Below are 24,730 nucleotides of genomic sequence, written 5' to 3' on the forward strand. Positions count from 1 at the left end.
TTGTAAGATGTGTTTGTTTAATTTGTATACTGTCCTTCATCCACAGATCTCAGGGTGGTTCACAACATAAAAATACAATATAAAACCACAAAATACATGATAAAAACAAGAACCAGAAACCCCACAAAGGAATACCACCACCTCCCCCAAAACAGGTGTTCTTTCCATAGCAAGCTCCTTGCTTATCCATCTGCCGCTCATGAATCCTATGGATGGAAGAATACGGTACATTCCACAACTTATAAAAAGATCAGAGGGAAAAGGCTGAGGCTACAATCCTGTGCACAGTTAGGGATGGAGGAGAAATTAAAACAGTCTGCATTTTAATATGAGCTTACCTAATAGATGCGTCTATAAACCAGAATAGAGCTAATCCTTAGAAATTTGCACTTATCTGAATTTAGTAGTGCATCCCAAAATTGGGAACAAAAAGAAAACGCAGAAAAAAGAATGTACAAGGATGCTTACAAAAATGTGTGTATTAGGAAACTGCAATTGACAGATACAGCTACCCCTAAGCACACTTGCAAGTCTCACTGACCACAGGAGAACTTACTTCCAGTAATCATGTATATTATTATTATTATTATTATTATTATTATTATTATTAAATCCGTAAAAGCTCTTCAATTAATTTGTAGTACAATTATGCTTGTCTTCATAAAACAGGATTATTGCTCCAACTTTAAGAAAGTTAAACAAGTAGATTTAACCAAACAAATAGATTGAATACTAGCACTGGGCATTTATTTCATCCTCAACCAACTTTTATGGCATTATTCAGTGATCTCCATGAAAATGTTCACATTCTACAAAACTGGCCGAGTCATGCAAATTGTCAGCCAGTAGTATTGCTGCTCCATTACTATTTATGGTCGAAACAAATTACACACATATGCAGCCCGTTCTATGTGCCTGTCACTTTGCACAATACAAAATGCACTTCCTGAACCCAAGGCCAAACCAGGGTTACCAAAACCTTTCGGCTGCCCCTTGCAGCTATGCATGATCTGCAGACAGCTGGAAGTGGGAAAGTTTATCTCTCTGCTATGTAATGCTTTCCTTATGGAGTCCTGAAAAAAAATCAAGCTTCTGTTAAAGGAACAGGAACAGGCCACTATCTCTGATCCTACATTATAAATTTATTGGTGTGTAGGTAACCATTTAAACATGTGGAATAAATTCACAGAATCCAATAATTTCTGAATTGGCCGAGAGCTTTGCTGGGCAAAACAGGGCCAGATTTCTCCTATAGCCTTCACTGTCCATTAACACAACGCTAATGTGCAAATGCGCTACTCTTTAAAGTCTCACATTAACAGCACTGAGAGCCATGCTAAACTTGTTACTGCTGTGAGAGAAGTTTTGAGGATCATGGTGCTTATGCTATCTGAAAGAGGCCGTTCAGGGCTCTCCCTGTGGAGGGACTGAAGCTGCTAGAGGAAGCAGAGAATCTGGAGCTGTGTGGCACCTAGTCTCTGTGCAACCTGTAACCACAGGCAGAAATTCCCCAGACATCTTTGGAAATGCTGGAGCACAGAATAATAAACACATCATTATGTAAACAAGAAGGCATGGCTGTTAATTCCTGTAATAGCACCTGCACAACAGACCCCATAAGGGCTGGCTTAGCATCTTCCTTTTAGTAGTAACATTTGCATCTCAAAAGGGTAGGATTAATCTGCTAGGCAAATGAGTAGCATCCACAAGTTCTCTCACCCAGTGAAAAGTAGACAAATGCAAAGCAGCAAACTCCATTGTATAGCCCGAGTTCTCTGCTTGTGGATTACATCATCCTCAGGGGCGCCGACTTGTAAAAAATATTGGGGGGGCCCATACCGGGGTCCTGCCCCGGGAAGTTTTCTAAGTTCCCCGCCGGGCAGGGCCGCTGCCAGTGGCATAGCGTGGGTTGTCAGCACCCGGGGCAAGGCAAGTAATTTGCGCCCCCTAACCCGTGGATTTTAGCACCCAAGTGCGAGCGCGCCCCCCCCCCCATGTTGCGCCTGGTGCGGCCGGCACCCTTGGCACCCCCCATGCTATGCCACTGTTCCAACGTTCAGCTTCACTGGATGCCTACGAGTTATATTGTACGGAGAGAGGGATAAAAACTTTCCTCTCTGTCCACTCTCTCCTTGCCATGCCTAGTTTTGCAGGCTTCTCTCCTGTCGCCTCTTGCTTGCCTTTTCTCTAAACTAAAAACAAACCCAATGCTGCCGCCTTTCCTCAGGGCACCGGCTCCATCCCCTTGCTTAGATTCCCTCTACCAAAGCTGAAAGCAGCCTGAAGTTCCTCCTGACCGTGAATGGGAAACAGCTGGCGAAGCCGGCGGCCTGCCAGGGAAGGGATCTCTTCCTAACTCCTGCTCCACGGAGCCCGTTCCTTGCAAGTGCTTCCTGTCCCTTGGATGGCGAGCGCCTTTGGAAACGCGGAGCAGGCGCTTGCCGGCGAGCAGCCCCTCCACCCCTTCCCAAGCTAATCCTTTTAAAACCGAAAGCCCCTTAACCCGCTGGCGAGAGGCTTAGCCGGGCCTCGCCCGCCCACCGGCTTCCTCTCGGAGGTTTTTGGGGAGCGCAGGGCGCGGCGAGGCCCCTCGGAGCTCTCCTCCCTCCCAGTCGGCAGAAGCAGCCGCCGCCTGGGGCTGGGCCGAGGGGATGGCGGCACGTCGGGTTCGGTGCAGCCGCAGCAGCGGCGGGGGGGGGGCGCGCTGGGGCGCAAGGCTGGCGGTGGAGGCGGGGAGCCCGGCGGAGGAAGGAACTTGTCCCTTCCCTCTGGACTCGCGCCCCCCACATGTTGCGCCCGGTGCGGCCGGCACCCTTGGCACCCCCCACGCTATGCCACTGGCCGCTGCAGAAGGGTGAGTGGCGAGGGCGGGACGGGGCCGCACGCTCCTTTCCTCGGCTGCCCTCGTCGCTCGCCTTGGCTCCCGCGGCCAGCGAGGGGAGCCCGGGCCGCGCGCGGCTGCTGCTGCCGCCGCCTCTCCTGGGGGCGCCGCCTCCCCGGGCAGGTGCGCGAGGGAGGAGGGCGGCCCCCGGGGGCTGAGAGAGCCGGGCTGCCGTGGCCGAGAGGGCTGCTCTGCTGGGCGCCGCTGAATATAACTAATAATTTTCTTAAATTATTGGGGGGGCAGAGCCCCCCCAATAAAATTTTTGAGGGGGCTCAGGCCCCCTCAGGCCCCATGGAGTCGGCGCCTATGATCATCCTTATGCGTACATTAGATGACTGCAGTGCCTAGAGACAGACAGGTTGTGTATCCATATCAGTGACCAGAGGAGGAATGACCGCTGAAAGGAGCGCAGAAAGAAGAAACGTTGTGGTGCATCTGCAGCAGCACAACCAGATACCTTCATCTGCCCCAGCTGCAGCAATACATGTCTCTTCTCATTTCAGTCTCTACAGCCACAGCAGGCACTGCAACCTTCCAACAGTTTGACTTTACCCCCAAAGGTGCACTCCTCCCGAGACAGATGGATGCAAAAAATGTGTACATTTTGTTGAAAAATTGCAGGTTCTATTTCCCCCAGAAACTTAATTGTACTGTGAATATTGCACGCCAGTGTGAATTATACAATGGTCATCCTCAAGGGATCTGGAACAACTGGAGGCAGCTGCAGGAAACACCATACGTACAGATCAGATGTCCTCACTCAGCATGTTATCTCCCAAATGAGAAGCATCCATGCAGCTAGATGATTTCTCTTTCCACATCAAGGAGCTTTCAGTGTCCCAGGGCCAAAGTGGTGGAAGCCCCACTCTGTAGTAAGCCTGGCTTAACAGTTGACCCAGGCAGGAAATATATGGCAAGTATGTGAGTAGAAAGGAAAAGGTTTCAAGGGAGTCTCAGATGAGCAGGGGGGCTCATGGAAGGTTTGGGAGAGAGACTATAAGCTTATTTGGCTGTGTTCTGAACAAGGAAACACCCAAGAAGGCTAAATATAGTCTTCTTTAGGAGGTGGAACACTACAAATACTGTAAGACTGAAGATATGAAGAAGAGTCGAAGCTTTAGCAGACAGGCTTCACCCCAAAGCTGCTATCTTTAATAGTAGTTATTAATATGATGCGGGACGCGGGTGGCGCTGTAGGTAAAAGTCTCAGCGCCTAGGGCTTGCCGATCGAAAGGTCGGCGGTTCGAATCCCCGCGGCGGGGTGCGCTCCCGTTGCTCGGTCCCAGCGCCTGCCAACCTAGCAGTTTGAAAGCACCCCGGGTGCAAGTAGATAAATAGGGACCGCTTTCTAGCGGGAAGGTAAACGGCATTTCCGTGTGCTGCGCTGGCTCGCCAGATGCAGCTTGTCACGCTGGCCACGTGACCCGGAAGTGTCTCCAGACAGCGCTGGCCCCCGGCCTCTTAAGTGAGATGGGCGCACAACCCTAGAGTCTGTCAAGACTGGCCCGTACGGGCAGGGGTACCTTTACCTTTTTAATATGATGCAGCCTGCAAAATAAGTATAAAGGTTCCAGAGTCCCAAAAGTTCAGGTTTATCTTACAGGTTTGCCACTCCAGAGTAGCTCCATCCCACAAAGGTCCATTAACACACAGGAACCATGGGGCAACGAAGCTGATCTTGTGCACTGAGAATAGGGCCTGATATATCCTGACAGGCCTAATTACCACGTTTACAGTCGTGCACATAGACTGCTATGTGGGTTGGAAAGCACAGCCACAGCAAGGGGCAAACAGCCAACAGCAAAGAGAGAAAATGAACTGCAAGAACATTCACTCTGTATGCACATAATCTGGACATTTTTGTTTGTCCAAGCCGTAGAGCTGTGAAAGAGTATCAATCCATCTTGCTCACTGGGATTATAGGTACATTTAGCCCCAATAGTAACTCTCAAGTAGTGGTGCTATAAATGCCTGTGAAAAGCTTCTAAAAACCCAACGAAAAATGGTGGGTTTTCACCCTGCATCTAAAAGGCTGGAGAGAGATTACATACCTGTGGAGTCACCACCAAAAAGGCTGCTAAAAGGCCTGTGTCCTAATACCCCTGGGGCAATGGCTCCTCCTGAATGAACTTTCTACAGGTGAGGCCCTGGTGCAGATTCCAAGTTATAGGTAGGCTAGGTCAACTTCTGGAAGAAACAAAACCTCTTCTATCACAGCCCGCATCTTGTGGAATACCCTCTGGACAGGGTCCTTTACCAGCTGATCTAGCCTCCTGCTGCTGTATTGACAGGGCATGGAGGAGAGAGCAGCTCAACACATGGTGACAGCTTCCAGTGCCCTAGATGCCTAATAGCAGGGCTAGAAAGACCCTTGCCTGAAACCCTGGGATGCTGCAATCCGTCTGAGATGGTCTGACCTGATACAAGGTGGTTTTACGTGTGCTGCCTCCAAAGAAGACTCCAGATCTTAACTCACCTGGTTACTGCTTGTGATCCCTTGAACAAAGCAAGCAGACAACATTTTGAACTCCTGTTGGTATCCTTTTTTAAACAGCAGATACTGACTGTGGCCAGAGCGTTTGGAATGTACTATCTCACCCAGCCTGTTTTAGAAATGAATCACTTTATTAGACGACAGGTAGACATAACTCATAACAAGCAAAACTGAGACCTTCAGAGAAACAATCATAATTACAGTGGTTTTTAAGGGGGTGGGGAAGAAGCACTTTTGCTGCAAGATGAATCTGGAAAGGTTTCATCTGCATACAGTCAAGGCCGCATCACAAGCCAATCTTCTGCGTTAAAGAGATGCTTTTGCTGCATTCTGGGCTTCCAGCTCCTGCCTGGCCTTTTCCCTCAACTCTCTCTCCCTTTCAGTCAGCAGCGTCCGCTCCTGCTCCCACTCCTTCAGCTTCTCCTTGTGTTTTGCAATGTCTTCCACTTCAAATGCTGGCTGCTTTTCCTCCACAAGCTGGGTGGTCAGTGTCAACAAGCTTGCAGATTCCACCTTGCCAAGCGACTGCAGCTTAGAATTCAGCTCCTGTCATAGCAGGGGTGGGGGGGTGGGGAGAAAAGAAAGGAAAAGAAAGAAGAAAGAAAGAAAACCGCTAATCAACCAGTCGCAATACATCAACAATCCACTTGCCCGGCCTGAGTAATCCTTTTCCCCCTCCTCTTTCCCCGGAACTGGAATGTGAAATTCTACAAATCGGCACTGTGCAGCTGACTTGCGTTTTGCCCTGGAAAAACGTGGCAGCCACAATAAAGGAGCACTTCTCCATTCCTTCCCTCCATCCCCAAAAGAAAGAGAGAAGAAAAAAAAGGTGGGGTGATGGAACAAGCAAGGGGCAGAAATAATTTATAGACTAGATTTTTATGATTTAGCAATAACAAAGCAGAAACAAAAAAAGAATCAATCTTTAATTCTGCTAAGTGCTGGGATAGCTGAACTTGCATGATGACTGAGAAACATCATTAATAAAGACTCGTTATGCTAACAAATGATGAATGGCCAGCCGGCAATCTAAACATCCTATGGCTCCCACCCCCATTGCTGATCCAAGGACTCGCCCTGAGTCGCTTTGGCTAACCTGCCGCTCAACAGATGGGAATCATTTAAATAGGCTTGTCCTAATGGCATACTAAATAGATCCCATGAGCCCCTGTGCAACTGCCCAGCATACATTCCTCTATGGCCCCCTTTTTAATGGCTCGTGTGATTTCAGGCTCAGCTCACTGGATGCAGCCCCTTTACTTTACTTTACTTTGCTCTGATTCTGCTTGTGTGGGTGCACCAGGGTGGGCTGCATGTGGGGGTACTCCATTGCAGGCAGGCAGGATTCGGCCAGGCAGCTGGGCAGTATATCACAGCAGAGTTCCACTTCTATCTGTGGTGTAGTGCTTCTCATGACACGCCCCGATGCATCGTAAAAAAATATTAATTCACTTAAGTGCTTTGAGATGCGGGGCCATTTGTGGTTATGGAAGTTTTACTGGACAGCTTGATGTTCCCCAGACAAAAGGCAAATTAATTGCCCTAATGGAGAAGCCTCCAGAAAAATGAATGGGAAGAGAGCAGCCCTAGCCAGGAAGGATGCAATAGGACAGCTGGAAGCTTCTAAACAGCCACGCTTTAAACAACAACAACAAAAATCCTTGGTCACTCACCAGGAATAATATTATCCTCGGATGTGCCTTTGTACCAAAACGAGAAGATACCCATAATTTAAAGAGATACAGGTTAGCTAAGACTGACTATTAATGAGGTGAAATAAGATGCACAGTGAGCAGGACTCATTTATTTATTTGTTATCACATAAAGGAATTCAGGATGGCATCAATCAGGGCTGCAGAATCTGTAGCTCTCCAGATGCTGAACTCACAACTCTCATCAACTCATGCCAGCATGGCTGTTACTGCGGAGTGAATGTTTTGTGTGTGTGTGTGTGTGTGTGTGTGTGTGTGTGTGTGTGTATGGCAGATGAAGAATTGGAAGTTTTCCTTTTTTCTCCCTTTCCTCTTTTCCCTTTCCCCTTCCTCTCTTTTTCTTCTTCCTTTTCCTTTTTTTGGCTTGTGTTTTTTTTAGATAAGTTTATCTTTGGTATTCTAAAAAGATACTGAGCCTTTGATATTAACTTTTGTATATCATTTCCCCCCCAAGCTTTAATAAAATCTTTTTTTTTTTTTTTGGGGGGGGGGGAGGCAGCATAGCCAAATGTCAGGGCCCGATGGAAGCTGAAGACCCAGAGCGTTAGGAAATTGCTCAATCTTCCCCCGTTTCCAGTTTATCCTCTTTAGGCTGACAGATAGTGACTGAGCAAAGGTTAATCAGTGAACAACATGGCAAAGTAGAGACTTGAACCTGGTCTCCCCAGTTCTAGCCTGAGGAAGGAATTCAAGGTAGCGCTATGGCAATCCCTCTGTTAGTGTGTGCTTTTCAGCTTGGCAGATCAAACAATCCCTTCTCCGCCATGTGGCATGCTGGCCTGGGGAGTTTCCCTGGGGGTTTCCCCTCCTGAGCCAGGAAATGGGGGGGGGGGGGAGCCCCATTACAATAGTAGAAGTCCTTGTGTGGGCATCTGCTAACGAGACTAGTTAACTGAATCCTATCCTGCTATCCCACCCTTGTGAGATTCATGCGCAACACATAAGAGGAAAACCTGTCAAACCACAGGGCAGTTCTACTAAGGAGAGTATCGCTAGACTGCAATTCCTGCTGTCAACAAGAGTTACCACACAGGCTGTTTCAAAGACCTCCTGGGCTTCTCCACTCCCCCCATCCTTAGTTCATGTAGCCTATAATTTCCATAAGCCATGCAATTTCCATCTCCATGTTTACTCACAACCACCCTCCAGCATGGGGCCTGGACACAGAAGAGAGCTAAAGCTTTGTAGCCGCTGCAATGCAGAACTGTCTGTTATGCAATCACTGCTTTGGCCTCCCACCCAAGGAAACATCATCGGGCAGCTCCCATGGGGAAAGAGCAATTTTGTCATGTTCTGGACCACTGACCTTCACCAAACTATTTGCTGAAGCAACAGACTATGTATGGATTCAGTCGAGCAAATCCAAAGATAAAGAAATGCACAGAGTTGGCCAGACTCACAAGAGAACTGCACCATATTGGAGTGTTTCAGAGCAGTATCATTGGAATATGGAAAATCCAGCTCGTATGCTGGCAGGTTCTATAGAAATGATACATAATGGCAACTGAAACAAGTTTTAGGTGGGCTGGCTGGAAGCCACCTGTGTATAACTCTGCCATAGGACTTTATATGTGTTGTTTATGCATTCTAATACTGTGACACCAGATGGCACTGTGGAGTTCCGTTTTTGCCAACCTGATTTCTCATACAAAATCTGCAACACGTTTAACCGAAATGCTTCTTTGATGTGTCTTGATCTAGCTACGTTCTGCCTTGCTTTGTATGACTTGATATTTTTTAAAAAAAGAAAGCAAAACAGCAGAGTTTCTAGGACTTTTGATTAAAAACGCTTAGTAAAGTGAAAGCAGATGCAGTTCTGAAGAATCAGGAATGCTGTTGTGTACTTCTGTTATCCACACCCTAAGCAATCTGCTGTAACAAACTTCCAGGAAAGTTTGAGGACAAAATCACTGAGATCCAGAGGCATCAGGATGCCATAGTACAATGGAGGTGTGTCTACAGCACTGATGTTCCCCCTTGACCCCTGTCCATCTAGGTTTCTTTTGAACTAGCTGAAGGGAATTGGCTGGTTGGGTTCAGGGGGCAATTAAGACGCTCAAACTCAGGATGAAAGGGAGAAATGTGTTAAGAGGAAGGCACAGTTGGCAAACCCTCACTGTGATCAACTCCCGCCCGGAAACCTGTGTCCCCACTGTGGAAGGACATGTGGGTTCAGAACTGGCCTCCACAGTCACTTAAGGACTCACTGTTAAAACTGTGTTTATGGAAGACAATCTTACTTGGCTACGAGTGATCGCCAAAGAAGAATGCTTCATTGGAGGAGGGGAAGGTACCATCTGCCTTGAAGGAAGTGGTAAATAAGGTAGGAAGAATGGTGGCGGCAATAAGTCTAAGCCGTAAAACCATGGGATATTGCCATAGGTAGGACAGGAATTTACTCCAAGCCAATAGGTGGACTGCTTCTGAGATAGGCTGTGCTGGTTCACTGAAATGGCAAGGGGAGCTGTTGGGGACTGCAATGGAATTGGCCAGTGCAGCTACAATTTTATTTAAAATAAAATTTAAAAACAACATATTGGTCTATTTGAGGATGAGAGGCCGGCATGGGATGATCACTTCCAGCTCGTCTCTGGCTGCAGGGCTGAGGCTGCATAAACCAACCGCCAGATTTATTTTCTTCGAAGTAATTTCCATTAGTCCTCCATTAGTAATCTTCTTGAGCCTTTCACTCTCCTGACATAAAAGCATTTGCACATCTCAGTCGCCAATAGCAGGGGACTGTACCCTTGCACAAATAATATAATGCAGATTTAGAAGAAGAAGACAGAAGAAGACCTGTATTTAGTTTAGTGGAAATTATATCCTGTTTAGAAAAGTGACCCTGTTCGGAAAGGAACTGAGCCATCACGCTGGGCATCTTGCTGAACAAACATACCATTAAACCTTGCTCAACTGCTATCTGAGTCTCATTTTTTAAATTGTGCTATTTCTGCTGCTATTCCTTGGGCTTTGTGGGCAGAGTGTGAGAGACATGGCTTTCAGCAATCTTCCCAGACAGAGAGCCAGACCATTCTGCCATGAGGGGGCCTAGAAGGGCATGTCTGCAGGAGAACGGATCAGTGCAGAAGACCCAGAGCCCAAACACCAGTAGCAAAATAGATGAAAAAGTTATGCAACTATATAAAGCATTAACAAAATGCATTTTAACTTTATAAATATTAAACATTAAGTTTAGTCTATAGCCTGACAGTTATCCTTATGCCCTGCACTCCTTAGCATAGAAATAATGCAAGGCAGCTACTTACTGTGCCATTGGGAAGAATGTGGCATCCACATTTTTCATTAATCTCAACAAGTAAGAGGAACAGAAACTTATTTTTACCTTTAACGAAAGATGAAATTTCAGGGAAGGGGCATGGAATGATCCTGCAAACCCTCCTCCTGCCCTTTCAGCTTCAAGTGTTTCCGGCCTGGTAGAAGCTGTTCATAGACTAATTAGAGGTGGATCATAAAAATCAGCTGCGTACTGAGTCACTGGAAGCTACAATTCCTTCCAAGCATGCATGTTATCAAACCTACTGCTTGCTTGTGTTGTGACAGAGGCATAGGGGTGGGCGGACTATCACATTTCCGTAGGCTGGCAATGCATTTGCAAAGCTGAAAAAAGGATTACTTGGGCAAAACGGTGCAGAACTCAAAAGACACAAAATACAATGCTAACTATATAGCTTTAATCCAGGGGTAGGAAACGTGTGGCCTCTCCAGATGCTGTGGGACTCCAACTCCCATCAGTCCTAGTCAGCATGGCCAATGGCAAGGGGTAATGTATATAATATAGTTCAAAACGTAAGAGGACCACAGGCTCCCCATCCCTGTTCTCACGTTTTATCCTGGGGGAAAGCTTCCTTATCATCTACTGTTGGCCTACACTAACCAGTCCACCAGGTCTCTTACAGGTTCACTAATAAAAGGCTTTTCTTTTTACCTCCTCTACGATATAATCAGAGAACTTTCTTGCAAGCGTCCCTCCCTGATTCATTTCAGAAAGAAACGAAGCCTACATTCCTATGCACACCCAATAAAAAGGCTTAACATCTGTATAATACATTCCAGTCTTCAAGCTCTCTTCACATGCACTATAGCTGTAATCTGTAGTCTGTAGTACTACTATATCTAGCTGTAATCCTCACAACATCTCTGTAAGGGTTGCAGATGGAGGGAGCATGGAACTGAGGCTGAGAGAAAACAAATTTCCCCATGTGAGTTCATGGCAGGGACAAGATTTGAACTGGCAGAAATTTCCTGATTCTTAGCTCAGTCTCTATGTGGCAAGTCCTATGGAAATCTGTGGGGTTTACTTTCGAGGAAACATATGCCGGATTGAGCTGCACATTTCATTCAGCAAACTTGCCAAGACACAAACATCTCACCAAGGAACAGATTCTTAGAACAACACTGTAGGTATAAATCTGTAGAACACTCTCTGTGCCATTTCTATAAAAGGGTGCTTTCCCCAGTGACAGGGTGATAAATCATGCAAAAACCACAATGAGGGAAAGGGAATGCAGGAAAAGGCTGGGCCTCAAAACGAAACAAAAACCCCAGGCAAACCATCTCATTTACTCATTTAGTGGACCTTCTTAGAACTAAACACAGGACCAAAATTGCGACCATTTTCTTACAGTCATTAGCAGGCTGCATAAGGGGGAAAGACCTATTAAACTGCATTGACCCAAAGAGGGGAATGCATCTAAACTGTGTCCATAGATGCCAGAGATAGTGCAAGACCAAGCAACTCATCAGGAGTGACACTCCATTTTAGTTAGCAGGAGTTTGGCTTACCAAGTCTGATGTATGAAATGCAGAAATAACATCCCTGCAGCCAGACAGCAGACAAGGGACACTTTTTAGAAAGGCAATTCCCAGTTTGAAGCAGTAAGAAGATAGCTCAGTTGGTAGAACATGAGACTCTTAATTTCTGGGTCATGGGTTTGAGCCCCATGTTGGGTGAAAGATTCCTGCATGGCGGGGGTGGGGGGTGGACTAGATGACCCTGGTGGTCCCCTCTAACTTGACAGTTATATAACTCTATGAATTCAATGTCAGCATCCAAAAGCCCCAATAGCATTCCTGGTGGGACACCAATGGAGCCTTAGTGTCACAGAATAAAGAAGAAGAAAGGTGCACTCTTTTCTTTTTTGCTACAGACAATCATGCTAATTAAAACCAGCTGGAAAGAGGGAAAGCTGAGACGCTGCATACCCCAAATCGGTTCAAGTACTCAGGCAGTCGTGACATCTCTGCTTCTTCCAATTTCGCTTCCTTCGGTGTTTCTTCTGAGTCCTTGGTGTCCTCCGGGGAAACTTCTGTCACAGGGATGGGCTGCAAAGTGGCTGCCAGAACATCAATCTTTGCAACAGAAATGAGAAAAAGATAATAAGTGCTGTTTAGAAAAACTGAAGGGCATCACTGTTGCCTAAATTACAGGGGTGGTCAATATACTGCTCCTGTGGGCCTTTTTATGCAGCTTCTGGATTCTTGTTAAAATTCCTGAGAATACCACCTATTAGTTTAAAAAAGGAGGGGCATTCCTAACCTTTATGGATCAAATTTGATCACACAAGAGCAACAGTGCTAGAAGGTCATAAACAGAAGGCCAAGCAGACAATACTCTAATTCACTATTTTTCAAATTCAAGACTTTCCTGTCCTATTAAGGCTGCACATTTTTTTTGTCCAGGTCCTACTGCAGAAAAATGGCCCAGGGTCTCTGAGATGGTCTACTGTAGACGGAATGCATAAACTTTAAAACCATAAAGGCACAAACAAAAAACATAATTTGATAGTGTCAGCAGTGAATTATTTTACCATTGCTATGAAATGAAACCCTGGGAAATTAAAAGCGAGTCTTGTTTTTCTTTTGAAGTGCCTGCACGGTGGCCAAAGTTAGTGAGAGAAGCTATTTGACTAAGCCCAGCCTTTCTGGAATTACTATTGATTTTATGACTGGCTCTGGACAGGTCACATAGGCTCTTACTGATATTCCACAATTATTACATGTATATTGGAAGAGATTATTGTGCACTTATATAAAGTCAGCTGGCATCTCAATTCCTGTTTTGCTGAAATGCATCATGAGCTCATTGTGTTCATTTGATTTTCAGTGGATTCATCTATCGGCTCCCTCTCTTTGATAATGGACAGGAGAGAAAGGCAGGCCTGGGTGGGATGGAGTGAGCTGATTCTGCAATGGAAGCCACCTGGGGGGCAGAGCAAAAGCTGTATTTTGGACAAGGCAGAAATGCAGAAGAATAGGAAGCTTGCAAGGCACTAGTAGCTCCTGTTCCCTTTGTGTCAATGCCACATCCAAGGTCACTCAGTGAGGCCATGTGAGGAGTACGGTGGATGTGGTTCTCCAGGACTCTCCCAAGTCCATACTCGTCTCCAGCCCTTCTGCACACCCTCCAGTGGTTGCACTGGCTGGAATGTGCCCTTGATCTGTGACAATGCCTCTTGCTTGCCTGGGTTTGTGTGTGTCTATGGCTGGCATGTTTCCTACTGCACAAAGATAAGAGTTGCATGCCTGTCTCTGCCCACTCTTGCCTCTGGCTTTGATCATCACTGGCACGCAGGATGCCCCAAAAGCAATGTGGCCCTGACTGAAAGAGGTTCCCCACCCATGCATGCCAACAGGAGAAATGATTATTTCATACAACTCTAGAGAAGTTGGAAGGGGAAATCTTTCTCTATTAACTTTACTCTCCTTGCTGAAATACGAGAGGCCCATCAGCATGGGCATTCCACGGGCTCCTAAAGACAAACCTGTTTAGACAAGCATTCCCCTCATGCCCTGATTTGAACGTCCTGCTTTATTTGCTGTTTTAACTCTTTCAACAGGGTTGTTTTACTGTACATTTCAACTATGGCTGTTTATTTTAATGCTGTGATTGAATTGTTTTATGGATGTGTTTATACGTTTAGTATTTTTTAATTTATTTGTAAACTGCTTAGCAACAGTATAATTACATAATATATACTGTGTTTTGACTTGAGTCCAGAATACCCCATTTATCCTCCACACTACATGAGGAGCAGAGGGTGAAAAGGAAAACTCTGCCAGGCACTTTGCCTCTCCAAGTCAGAAGCAGAAGCAAGAAGCTGAAAAGCAAAAAGTCGCCCTTTCTAGGTATGCCTCTCCAGTTTTTTGGAAAGGATGTTCCTCCTCGAGGTGAAGAAAAATGCCACTGAATGCAATCAGTTCAACATAAATTTGAGCAACACAAATCAGGGCAAACAGCAGTAGCCACTAGGCTGCTGGTCTCCTTTGAAAACCCGTAAGGATCTCTTCTCAAAAATGCACAAGGCCCTGCTTTGTTCTCCACTTACAGCTTCCTTGCAGAGCTTTGTATCATCAGGAAGCAACGTCACTCTCTCCATCACTTGTAAGGCTCTGTTCAGGTACCCGGGGGTCCACATGAGCGGCATTTTGTGGTACACAGCTCGTAGCCCCTTGTGCAGCTCCACTTTTCCTGTTATTATTAAAACAGACACTGCGAGTGTTACTGCATTATTTAAAGTAGAAAGCACCGTTAAAAGTAGAAGCATCTTTCCTGTACTCAAAGTAGACGAGATGCTAAACACATCACTGTGAATCATGTCAATGTCTTTACTTGGACAGCAGATCCAGAGCGCCTTGGTTTTCACTGGGGCTACAGCATGTTGGAGGAGAAAACGTAATTATTTTCTCCCCTGCTGGGGTCCTGATGAAAATCTCCACTTGTTTGCTATTAACGTAGCACCAAGGGAAGAGTTTTGTCAGGACAATGGTGTGGGAGGAAAGAGTTAAACCTCTGCTTCCATTCCCACCTCAGTTTGGCCTCAAATAGTCATTGTTTGTACCTGGAAAATGAGTAGAAGTTAGTCAAAAAAGCAACAAGGGGGTCTTCCTGTCTCTTTCTTGCCACATCACCCCCCCCAAACAAACAACAAAACCCCCTCCTGAGGGTCATGTAGACCTCAAGAACTACCTCAGATGGAGGCTTCAGCTAGAGGAGTGGGAATCCTTAGTCTCCTTCTCTGCTTGATCATATCTGTAAGTTTCCTGAACTTGGAAAGAGCCAAACAATGTTCAAAATATTCACACTAGTTTGTGTACAGTGAGGAGAGTTGGAGGATAGTGTTAGACTTAACTTGCACATGACATATTAGTGTCCTTTATTACCTAGAGACAATATTTGGTTTCCTTGATTATTGTATACTCATAGCACCAAGGGCTGCAACACATATTACTGTTTTCCCATGCGCAGGAAGTTACACAGATATCTTCAGGCACATATCTGTTTTTCTATTTTGAAAGACCTTTTCTGCGTATGAAAATTGTAACACTTCAAGTAATCCTAAACTATGTGTGGATTAAAACCTGAGCAATGGCTAACCAAAAATTATTTATTAGCAGGATCCACCCCTTGCTGTTGTCTTTCTGGTGAAACCCAATCATTGACGTTAAACATTTCAGATGTGGCCTTGCTTCTCTTACTGGAGTTTCTATCACCTTTAACTGTCTACGTTAATCACAAAGGTACATCTAACAATGAAAACCACTGTGACACACCTTCATCTCTCTTCCCCAAACAGGGAAGCCACAGAGAAGCACAGGAACGTGTGTGCAAACAAACGCTCATTGGGCAATGGCTAAATATAAACTGCTAAGGTGCTCCAGGCCAGTCTATGCCCACAGACATCTTTCACTCTTTGCAGAGGTCTAGCCCATTAGAGCTGGCAAGACTGCAGAATATGTGACATAGCAGAAAATAGCTTTTGATCTTCTGAATCTCAATGTCAGCAGGGTCACTAGCACACAACAGTAAAATAATTTGCTAAGTGCAAGGCCTTCCCATATTATTTGGGCTATATTTAAATATGCATACATACATACATACGTCTGCAGTAACCAAAGAGAGGAGGAATGCATTTATCTGTCAATAGCTCAAGCGAAGAGCAAACCAACAGTTCTGCCAATTTGCAGCAGTTTTCATCTTGGTTCCTACTGCATCTGCAGTTTTGTCTTAAAGTCAGGTAAAATCAGAATCAGCGCCCTCCTCCTGATCTGTCACGGGCATTATTATCCTTGTTAACAAGCTGTGAAACTTAGAGAGAGAGCAACTATCCAACTTTTTTTTTTTTTACTAAAACTGTATTGCACCTAAGGGTAAACATGCCATTAACAGCTAGGAATGGAGAGGGGCAAAACTTTCATGGACTTTTAACCTGGTATGAAATAAAATCATAATACAACATAAGAAGGGTGTTGAAACAGGGGACTTCAGACACTGTGGCCTCAGAATTAATCCCACCTCCCCAAAGGTGTGGAGTCTCAGTGGGTTTATGGAATCATGTGGAGAGACAGGATGAAGAGTTGCTCTTGAGTTGACACCCTTCCCTTTCCTTCCAGGTCAATATATACAGCTTCTTATATCTGCTATTGGTATTCTGGTGATTAGGAAACTATGGAAAACTATTCTTTATTTTAGGGGTAGAAAAAGTTTTTAAAGGTGTGAACTCAAAATGCACCACAACCTGAAAAAATCTGGTCCCATTCTGAGCTGGGTCCTGCCTCCTTCAAGCTTGGCCCAACTTAAAATAAACACCACACCAACCCTCTGCTGGTGCTCTGCTCTCCCACCCTTCTTAAGGAATGAATGGTCTTAGTCTGATACAGACGAAACCTCACAAGGACTCATCTTAGATGCAAATGATGCCTAGAGCTTCATCTACTGCTAGGGATCATAGTGCTTGTAGTTAGAAAACTGCAAAAGGAAGGACTTCTTCACAGCACAACTGAGAGTCACAATATGTAGCAATAGCCACCAACTTGGATGTCTTTAAAAGGGGATTAGACAAATTAATAGAGGATACAGCTATCAAGGGCTACTATTTTATATTGACGTTGTATACCGTCCTACATTCGTAGATCTCAGGGCAGTTCACAGCATAAAATCACAATATAAAAAACAGAAAATACATAATACAAACAAAAACAGACAACCCAACTAGTCCTAGTTAAGGACTCGAGTATAGTGGTACCTTGGGTTAAGAACTTAATTCGTTCCGGAAGTCCGTTCTTAACCTGAAACTGTTCTTAACCTGAGGCACCACTTTAGCTAATGGGGCCTCCTGCTGCCGCCACACCGCCGGAGCACGATTTCTGTTCTCATCCTGAAGCAAAGTTCTTAACCCGAGGTACTATTTCTGGGTTAGCGGAGTCTGTAACCTGAAGCATATGTAACCTGAGGTACCACTGTACTTAAAGAAGGGGTCAGCAAACTTTTTCAGCAGGGGGCCGGTTCACTGTCCCTCAGACCTTGTGGGGAGGCCTGAATATATTTTTTTGGGGGGTGAGAACGAATTCATATGCCCCACAAATAACTCAGAGATGCATTTTAAATAAAAGCACACATTCTACTCATGCAAAAACAGGCTGATTCCTGGACCGTCCGCGGGGCGGATTTAGAAGGCAATTGGGCTGGATCCGGCCCCCGGGCCTTAGTTTGACTACCCATGACTCAAAGGATAATTACACAAACACCCACTCACCCACACTCCATACCAGGTGGCCTTGCTCATGGTTCCCTCAATGGACATGGTCTATGGGGCTGCTACACATGGCAGAGCCTTCTCGGTAGTGGCACCAGCCCTGTGGAACGCCCTCCTATCAGATGTCAAGGAAATAACCAGCTATCCTATTTTTAAAAGACATCTGAAGGCAGCCCTGTTCAGGGAAGTTTTTAATATTTAATGCTGTACTGTTTTTAACACTCAATTGGGAGCCGCCCAGAGTGGCTGGGGAAACTCAGCCAGATGGGCAGGGTATAAATAATAAATTGTTGTTGCTATTATTCAAGTAACAACTTAAAACACATTTATTTCATCTGGCCTCTGCACAAAATCAGAATTACTTTACTCTGCCATACCACTGTCTGTTAATACTATATCCGATGTTTTATTTTAATGTTATGTTTAATTGTGCATTTTTCTGATGACTGTTTTTAGCAACCTCTGAGCTGAGCATGAGGAATAAATAAGCAACCTTTGGTATCAGAAAAGGGGAGTGATGCTCAGGTCCTGCTTGTGGGCTTTCCATAGGCATCTTTTTGGCTACTGTGGGAGGCAAGATGCTGGACTAGTCTTTTCTTATGTTCTTACTAGCTGCATACCCAGTAGAAAATGGCACCCTGTACATCACTTGCAGTAGCCTTGTAGGCCCTGTTCTGTGTCGAAGTGAGCCATCCATCACTTGTAACTCTTTACTCTTTTTCCAAGGTAGGTATTCCCGCTTGCCCCCCAGCTTAGGGATAATGGGTGGGAGTAGAGAGAGAGAGAGAACTTGGCAGGAAGCAGGGTTCATACATACAAAGCTCAGTTGGCAGAGCGTAAGACCCTTAATCTCAGTGCCATGAGTTCAAGCACCACGTTGGGCAGAAGATTCCCACATTCCAGGGGGTTGGACTAGACGGTCCCCATCGTGGTCCCTTCCGACTCTACAGTTCTATGATTCAACCAACTGGGATTTTCATGCATTCAGCAGGAATTTAAAGCAGCAGCAACAACATCTAGTTGATTTTTGAACTTCACACACCTATGATTTATTTGGACTGCATGCCAAAACACAAAACTTGATTTAGTTCTAATTTTGCAACCCGTCAAAGGCAACCCGTCAGTGGTACCTCAGGTTACATACACTTCAGGTTACATACGCTTCAGGTTACAGACTCCGCTAACCCAGAAATAGTACCTCAGGTTAAGAACTTTGCTTCAGGAGGAGAACAGAAATCACGCAGTGGCAGCGGGAGGCCCCATTAGCTAAAGTGGTGCTTCAGGTTAAGAACAGTTTCAGGTTAAGAACGGACCTCCAGAACGAATTAAGTTCTTAGCCTGAGGTACCACTGTATTAGAATTTAAATCAAAGAATCTCACTAATCCAGCTACTTTTAATCAACCAACAAAGCAGAACGGTAAAGTGCTTGTAATGAAACACTATATAACTTACCGAGAAGTGCTAAGCCATACAGCTGGGAACTGAATCCCACTGTGTTGGTCTGCTTCAGGCCTGCCAAGAAGAGGGACGCTCCGAGATTCCTCTCTTCCTCCCACTGAAAATAGCAAACATTGCTGTCACATTTGGTGCTTGGTTTTCACCACCATGCAAAATGTATTCTCTGATACAAGCTGGCCCACATTGACTCTTCTGTAATGGAAGCTGCTAGTCAGATGAATGGAGCACCTACCCCTTCATGTATCTTACCATCTCAGCCACAGCTTACCGTAAGTTCTGATTTGGTTGTCAAATACTTGTACATCACGTAGAGTGAGAGAAGTTGTGTAGAAACTTCGTCAAAACTTTCCTGTATCATTATCTCAGTGACCACAGCCATCGCATCTAACAATAAACAAAACATTTAAAAATTAAGGGAGTGGTTTGCCAAGACTCTTCTTCCCACATTAGTTTCAAAAGACACGAGTGTGCTTTCCTCTTTTACACCCAAATCTTGATGCGCAAAAAAATGCAGCATCAGAAGAACACCTTTGCCCTTTGCAGAACCAGGAGGCACATAAGGAAAACAGCTGGAAGCAGTCACAAAGCTGGTGTATCTTATCTATGCAACAGTTCCGCTCTGTGCCAGGAGACCTTCCTCAAAATTAAAATGGGAGTGAGAGAGGATAAGAGTCATGGTACGCAAGCAGGAGGCACAGTACTTTACACATAAGGACTTTAAACTCACAAACACCCTAATCAAAGAATACTTCATAGACTGTGTCAACAAAGCTAACTGCAAAATGAATTCAGGGGCTATGAGCTTAAGGCAAGGTCTCTTGACAACAAGCCCTAAGTTTGCTGGAGGGCACAGCATTTCGATACAAGCAACAATGCACAAATTCTTGGATGATGTACCATCTAGAATTTTTTCCTAAGTGGTTTTAGAAGTGCTTAAGGAAAGGATGGCACTTTCCACTAAAAAACTTTGGAAAATAATGTTGATACAAAGGAACTCTCGGTCAACCCTCGCTGAATTGCACTGGGTGATTTGATTACATTAATAACACACCCACCCCGACCTGCTCAATTTTTACCTCCTCTCTTGCAGAAGGGCTACAGAGGCTTAGTAGTAGAAGATGCACTAGGCATGCAAAAGATCTCTAGCTCATGATTGGCACTGGGGTTGAGAAAAGAATCTTGCTGGAAACGCTGGTGCCAGTTAATGTCAAAAATACTGAGCTGGAAGGATCAATGTCCCGACTCAGTAGAAAGGTGGATTTCAGTGTTCTTTACTTTTTTTTGGCTCCTCCCATTAAAACCACAGCAAATCAGATGAACAGAAAGAGGTCCAAAGGGGGCCATATATAAATATGAAGAAACAGGGAAGATCATGATGACCAGCAGCTGCCATATGCTTACTTACCTTCATAATTCTCATCCTTTATAAAAGAATCCAACAATATATTGAAGGTAAAATAGTCTGGGATAATTCCATACTGAACCTGCAAAAAACAAGTGGAAAGCACAACAGTCATACTTCTAGCATTTCATCTCATTTTGGACTATGATATGATTGTGTAACACAGTACAGCAAGGTCAAGGGGATGCCTGGACCAGTAAATCTCCCACTGTTACTTGTCTTTCACTGCTTGAAATGGGAGGAGGATGAAGAATGTCCTTTGGAACATACCACTGCCCAGTACTAACCAGGCAAGTAGAAAACTGCAACTGCATGTAGCTGGCCATTCATCCCTTACTGCCTATCCACTTGGGCCACCAGAGCTCTCATAGGCTTCAGATGTTCAAAACTGATAGCATGGATTGTTCTGAGCTGTGTTCTTTGGGGTGGGGGGTGGGGGGGACCTAGTAAAGCTACGTTTGCCAATTTACAGCAATGTCTCTGCTCTTAAGGTAGTCCTTCAACAAAAAGAAAGACAGAGCTCTACATGCAGCAATGATACTGCTGCTACAGCTTTTTTTCACAATCACGAAGTCTTTGTTTTCATCGATTTCATCGAAGGTGCTCTGGGAGCCTTCAAAGCTGAAGAGCAGGGTTTTAAAAACGCTTCACAGAAACAGCAGTCAGAAACTTGTGCATTCATGCAAGCAGCCACCTGTATGCATGCATTCTTCCAGCATTCCCTATAGTTAAAATTTGCAGTAAGATTGCACAGGAATACATTTAGCGATGTGCAGTGTGGAAGAGCCCTTTATACTCTATGCCAGAGGCAAAGATTGTTCAGGGATGACTGTCACTTCACTGTGTTTCTTGCCAAGCGGTAGATTGTAAGGGGATGGTTCCTGCATAATTTTCCCCACAATTCTTTTGGTCCTCTTAGGAGCAAGACCTAATTCCTTTGTGCACAGACATAAGAATGTCTCTGCATCACTAAAGCAGGAGACATCATCCGCTGCCAACTTAAAATCTAAGCTAAAAGGAAAAGCCAAAAAGCTAAACAATAAATGCTGCAAGGATCATGTGCTTCTGGGAATGCAAAGATGGTTATCTACAGGCAATTATTGCCCACTCCTGTTCAAAGCATTTCTGAGTCGGGTAGAAAACATCTTATTGATGCTGCCTACAAGGCTCACAGCAGGTTCCACAATACTATACTCCAAATAAATTAAATAATTCATTCAATGCAGAACTTTAAAATAAGCAGTGGGTACAATTCAGACAATAAAGAACATTTTCAGGTCACACTGATTCCAGCAGGAGATATATATATAAGCATGGGTTTAACTCCCCACCCGCACCCTGGAAATAGCTGGGACTTGTTTAAATTTGGCTGGTCAGCTCCACTACGAAAAGGAAACAGCAGAGATTGCATGAAGTTTATCTAAAATTCCACACTTTCATCGTAAACAAAGAATGCAGTCTTCTGAATGGGAGACACATTCACAGAAAGGTTTCAGATGTAGCTAACTTATGTACGTTTAACAACATTTGAAAAAATGTCTTGTTAAAGCATCACCTTATTTTGCAAAGTGTACAAAGCTTTATCCTGTGCCCCAAACTTCAGGCATTGCCTGATCCAGCTGTGGATGATCCAGTCTCTCAAGTAAAAGCAATTTGGGCTGTGACGAAACCTAAGGGATGAGAGAAAACATAAAGAATTAAAAGAGACCCAGACACATGCTGGCCTACAATGGTATGTGAATTAATTAAACATAAGTGGTATAAAGCACGGATTTTCTTTGTAGTTTCAGGGGGTAGATCTATAAAGAGAGCTGGATCCAGACTTAGCCATGTTTAGTACAGACGTATTGAACAGGACCTAAGCATAACCTTGTTTGTTTAAAAGGAAGGGAGAAACATGAGAAAATCCTCTTCCACCCAGTATTATATAGAAAAACACCACCACCACTGCCTTCAAAATGCATTTTCACCTCTACCCTTGTGGAAGTGGCAGAACCACCTTTCCACATGACAGAAACAGTTCTGTTAAGGGGTGCATGTGAGAGCTTTTTGGCCCAGTGCCAGATACCTCCATCTTGTTTTTAAACAGCTACAGAAGGACCTAGTGCGAAATTCAACCAAGTTGTGTGCATGGAACAAGGTCCACTCACATAATTGGCTTTCTCCCTCCTCTCTCTTGCTGCAAGCCACCCACCCCCTAAATATGCTCTAGAGGGGGACGGAACCCATAATAAGTTGAGGGGGCACATGAGGGGGAGGAGAGGAAGAGTCCTGTTGATTTCATTCTATGTGTACACACGCACACACTCTCTCTCTCTCTCTTAGTGCTACAGTGGTACCCCGCAAGACGAACGCCTCGTGAGACGAAAAACTCGCAAAACGAAAGGTTTTTTCGTTTTCGAGTTGCCTCGCAAGACGAATTTCCCTATGTGCTTGCTTCGCAAAACGAAGCTTGCCCCGGGGACAGCGGGTCTTCTCTTTTGAAGCAAGGGGTGGCGGGGAGATCGCTTCTCCCCGCCGCCCCTTGCTTCAAAAGAGGTCCGGGGGCAGCGGGAAGCGCTTCCCGCTGCCCCCGGACCTCTTTTCAAGCAAGCGGCTGCGCTTCTCTACGCAGCCGCTTGCTTCAAAAGAGGTCCCGGACCTCTTTTGAAGCAAGCGGCTGCGGGGAGATCGCTTTTCTCCGCAGCCGCTTCCTTCAAAAGAGGTCCCGGACCCCTTTTGAAGCAAGCGGCTGCGGGGAGATCGCTTTTCTCCGCAGCCGCTTCTTTCAAAAGAGGTCCCGGACCCCTTTTGAAGCAAGCGGCTGCGGGGAGATCGCTTTTCTCCGCAGCCGCTTGCTTCAAAAGAGGTCCCGGACCCCTTTTGAAGCAAGCGGCTGCGGGGAGATCGCTTTTCTCCGCAGCCGCTTGCTTCAAAAGAGGTCCCGGACCCCTTTTGAAGCAAGCGGCTGCGGGGAGATCGCTTTTCTCCGCAGCCGCTTCCTTCAAAAGAGGTCCCGGACCCCTTTTGAAGCAAGCGGCTGCGGGGAGATCGCTTTTCTCCGCAGCCGCTTCCTTCAAAAGAGGTCCCGGACCCCTTTTGAAGCAAGCGGCTGCGGGGAGATCGCTTTTCTACGCAGCCGCTTGCTTCAAAAGAGGTCCCGGACCCCTTTTGAAGCAAGCGGCTGCGGGGAGATCGCTTTTCTCCGCAGCCGCTTGCTTCAAAAGAGGTCCCGGACCCCTTTTGAAGCAAGCGGCTGCGGGGAGATCGCTTCTCTACGCAGCCGCTTGCTTCAAAAGAGGTCCCGGACCCCTTTTGAAGCAAGCGGCTGCGGGGAGATCGCTTCTCTACGCAGCCGCTTCCTTCAAAAGAGGTCCCGGACCCCTTTTGAAGCAAGCGGCTGCGGGGAGATCGCTTCTCTACGCAGCCGCTTGCTTCAAAAGAGGTCCCGGACCTCTTTTGAAGCAAGCGGCTGCGGGGAGATCGCTTTTCTCCGCAGCCGCTTCCTTCAAAAGAGGTCCCGGACCCCTTTTGAAGCAAGCGGCTGCGGGGAGATCGCTTCTCTCCGCAGCCGCTTCCTTCAAAAGAGGTCCCAGACCCCTTTTGAAGCAAGCGGCTGCGGGGAGATCGCTTCTCTCCGCAGCCGCTTGCTTCAAAAGAGGTCCAGGGAACACCTGCCCCAGCCGCCCCGCTTCGGAACGCTGCTCCGAAGCGGGGCTGTGGGGCGGGAACCTCTTCCCCCCGCCGCCGGGCATCGGAACGATGCCCCGATGCCGGGCGGTGGGGCGGGAACCTCGCACCCTGCCGCCGGGCATCGGAACGAGGTCCTGGACCTCTTCTGAAGGCAGGCGGTGGCAAAAGTCTTTGCTCCCCCCGCCTGCCTTCCCGGGACAGCGGAGACTTCTCCGCTGCCCCGGGCGATCTTAAAATGCTGGCGGGCGGGAGCGAAGCGTTCGCTGCCGACCCCCAGCATTTTAAAATCTCCCCGGGGCAGCGGAGACTTCGCTCCCGCCCGCCAGCATTTTAAAATCGCCCCGGGACAGCAGGGGTTTTTAAAATGCTGGCGGTCGGCAGCAAAGACCTCCTGTCCCCGGAGCTTGCAGGGCGGGAGGTGGGAAGAAGGGCTTTTCTTCCCACCGCCAGCCTTCAGAACAGCCTTCTGAAGGCTGGCAGTGGGAAAAAAGCCCTTGTCCCCCCGCCCCCCAGCCTTCAGAAGAGGTCGGGGGACAGACTGTCCCCGGACCTGG

The 24,730-nt window shown here is 46.2% G+C and overlaps 1 protein-coding gene across 3 annotated transcripts in view; it reads right to left on the reverse strand.

Annotated features, from left to right (window-relative positions):
* Positions 1 to 5,490: 5,490 nt before the first annotated feature.
* The window catches only part of MRPS27 (mitochondrial ribosomal protein S27), a 58,096-nt gene continuing 38,856 nt past the window's right edge, over positions 5,491 to 24,730 (reverse strand). For all 3 annotated transcript variants that reach the window (XM_028748067.2, XM_028748065.2, XM_028748066.2), the window contains exons 5-11: positions 22,060 to 22,174; positions 20,508 to 20,586; positions 19,371 to 19,486; positions 19,097 to 19,199; positions 14,437 to 14,579; positions 12,314 to 12,460; positions 5,491 to 5,924 (exon numbers count right to left, since the gene is read on the reverse strand). In XM_028748067.2, coding sequence (XP_028603900.2) covers positions 5,685 to 5,924; positions 12,314 to 12,460; positions 14,437 to 14,579; positions 19,097 to 19,199; positions 19,371 to 19,486; positions 20,508 to 20,586; positions 22,060 to 22,174 — 943 coding nt within the window. In that variant the 3' untranslated portion in view covers positions 5,491 to 5,684. The remainder of the gene's footprint in view (positions 5,925 to 12,313; positions 12,461 to 14,436; positions 14,580 to 19,096; positions 19,200 to 19,370; positions 19,487 to 20,507; positions 20,587 to 22,059; positions 22,175 to 24,730) is intronic.

The sequence above is a fragment of the Podarcis muralis genome, chromosome 11 (assembly GCF_964188315.1).
Source record: "Podarcis muralis chromosome 11, rPodMur119.hap1.1, whole genome shotgun sequence".
Taxonomy (NCBI): domain Eukaryota; kingdom Metazoa; phylum Chordata; class Lepidosauria; order Squamata; family Lacertidae; genus Podarcis; species Podarcis muralis.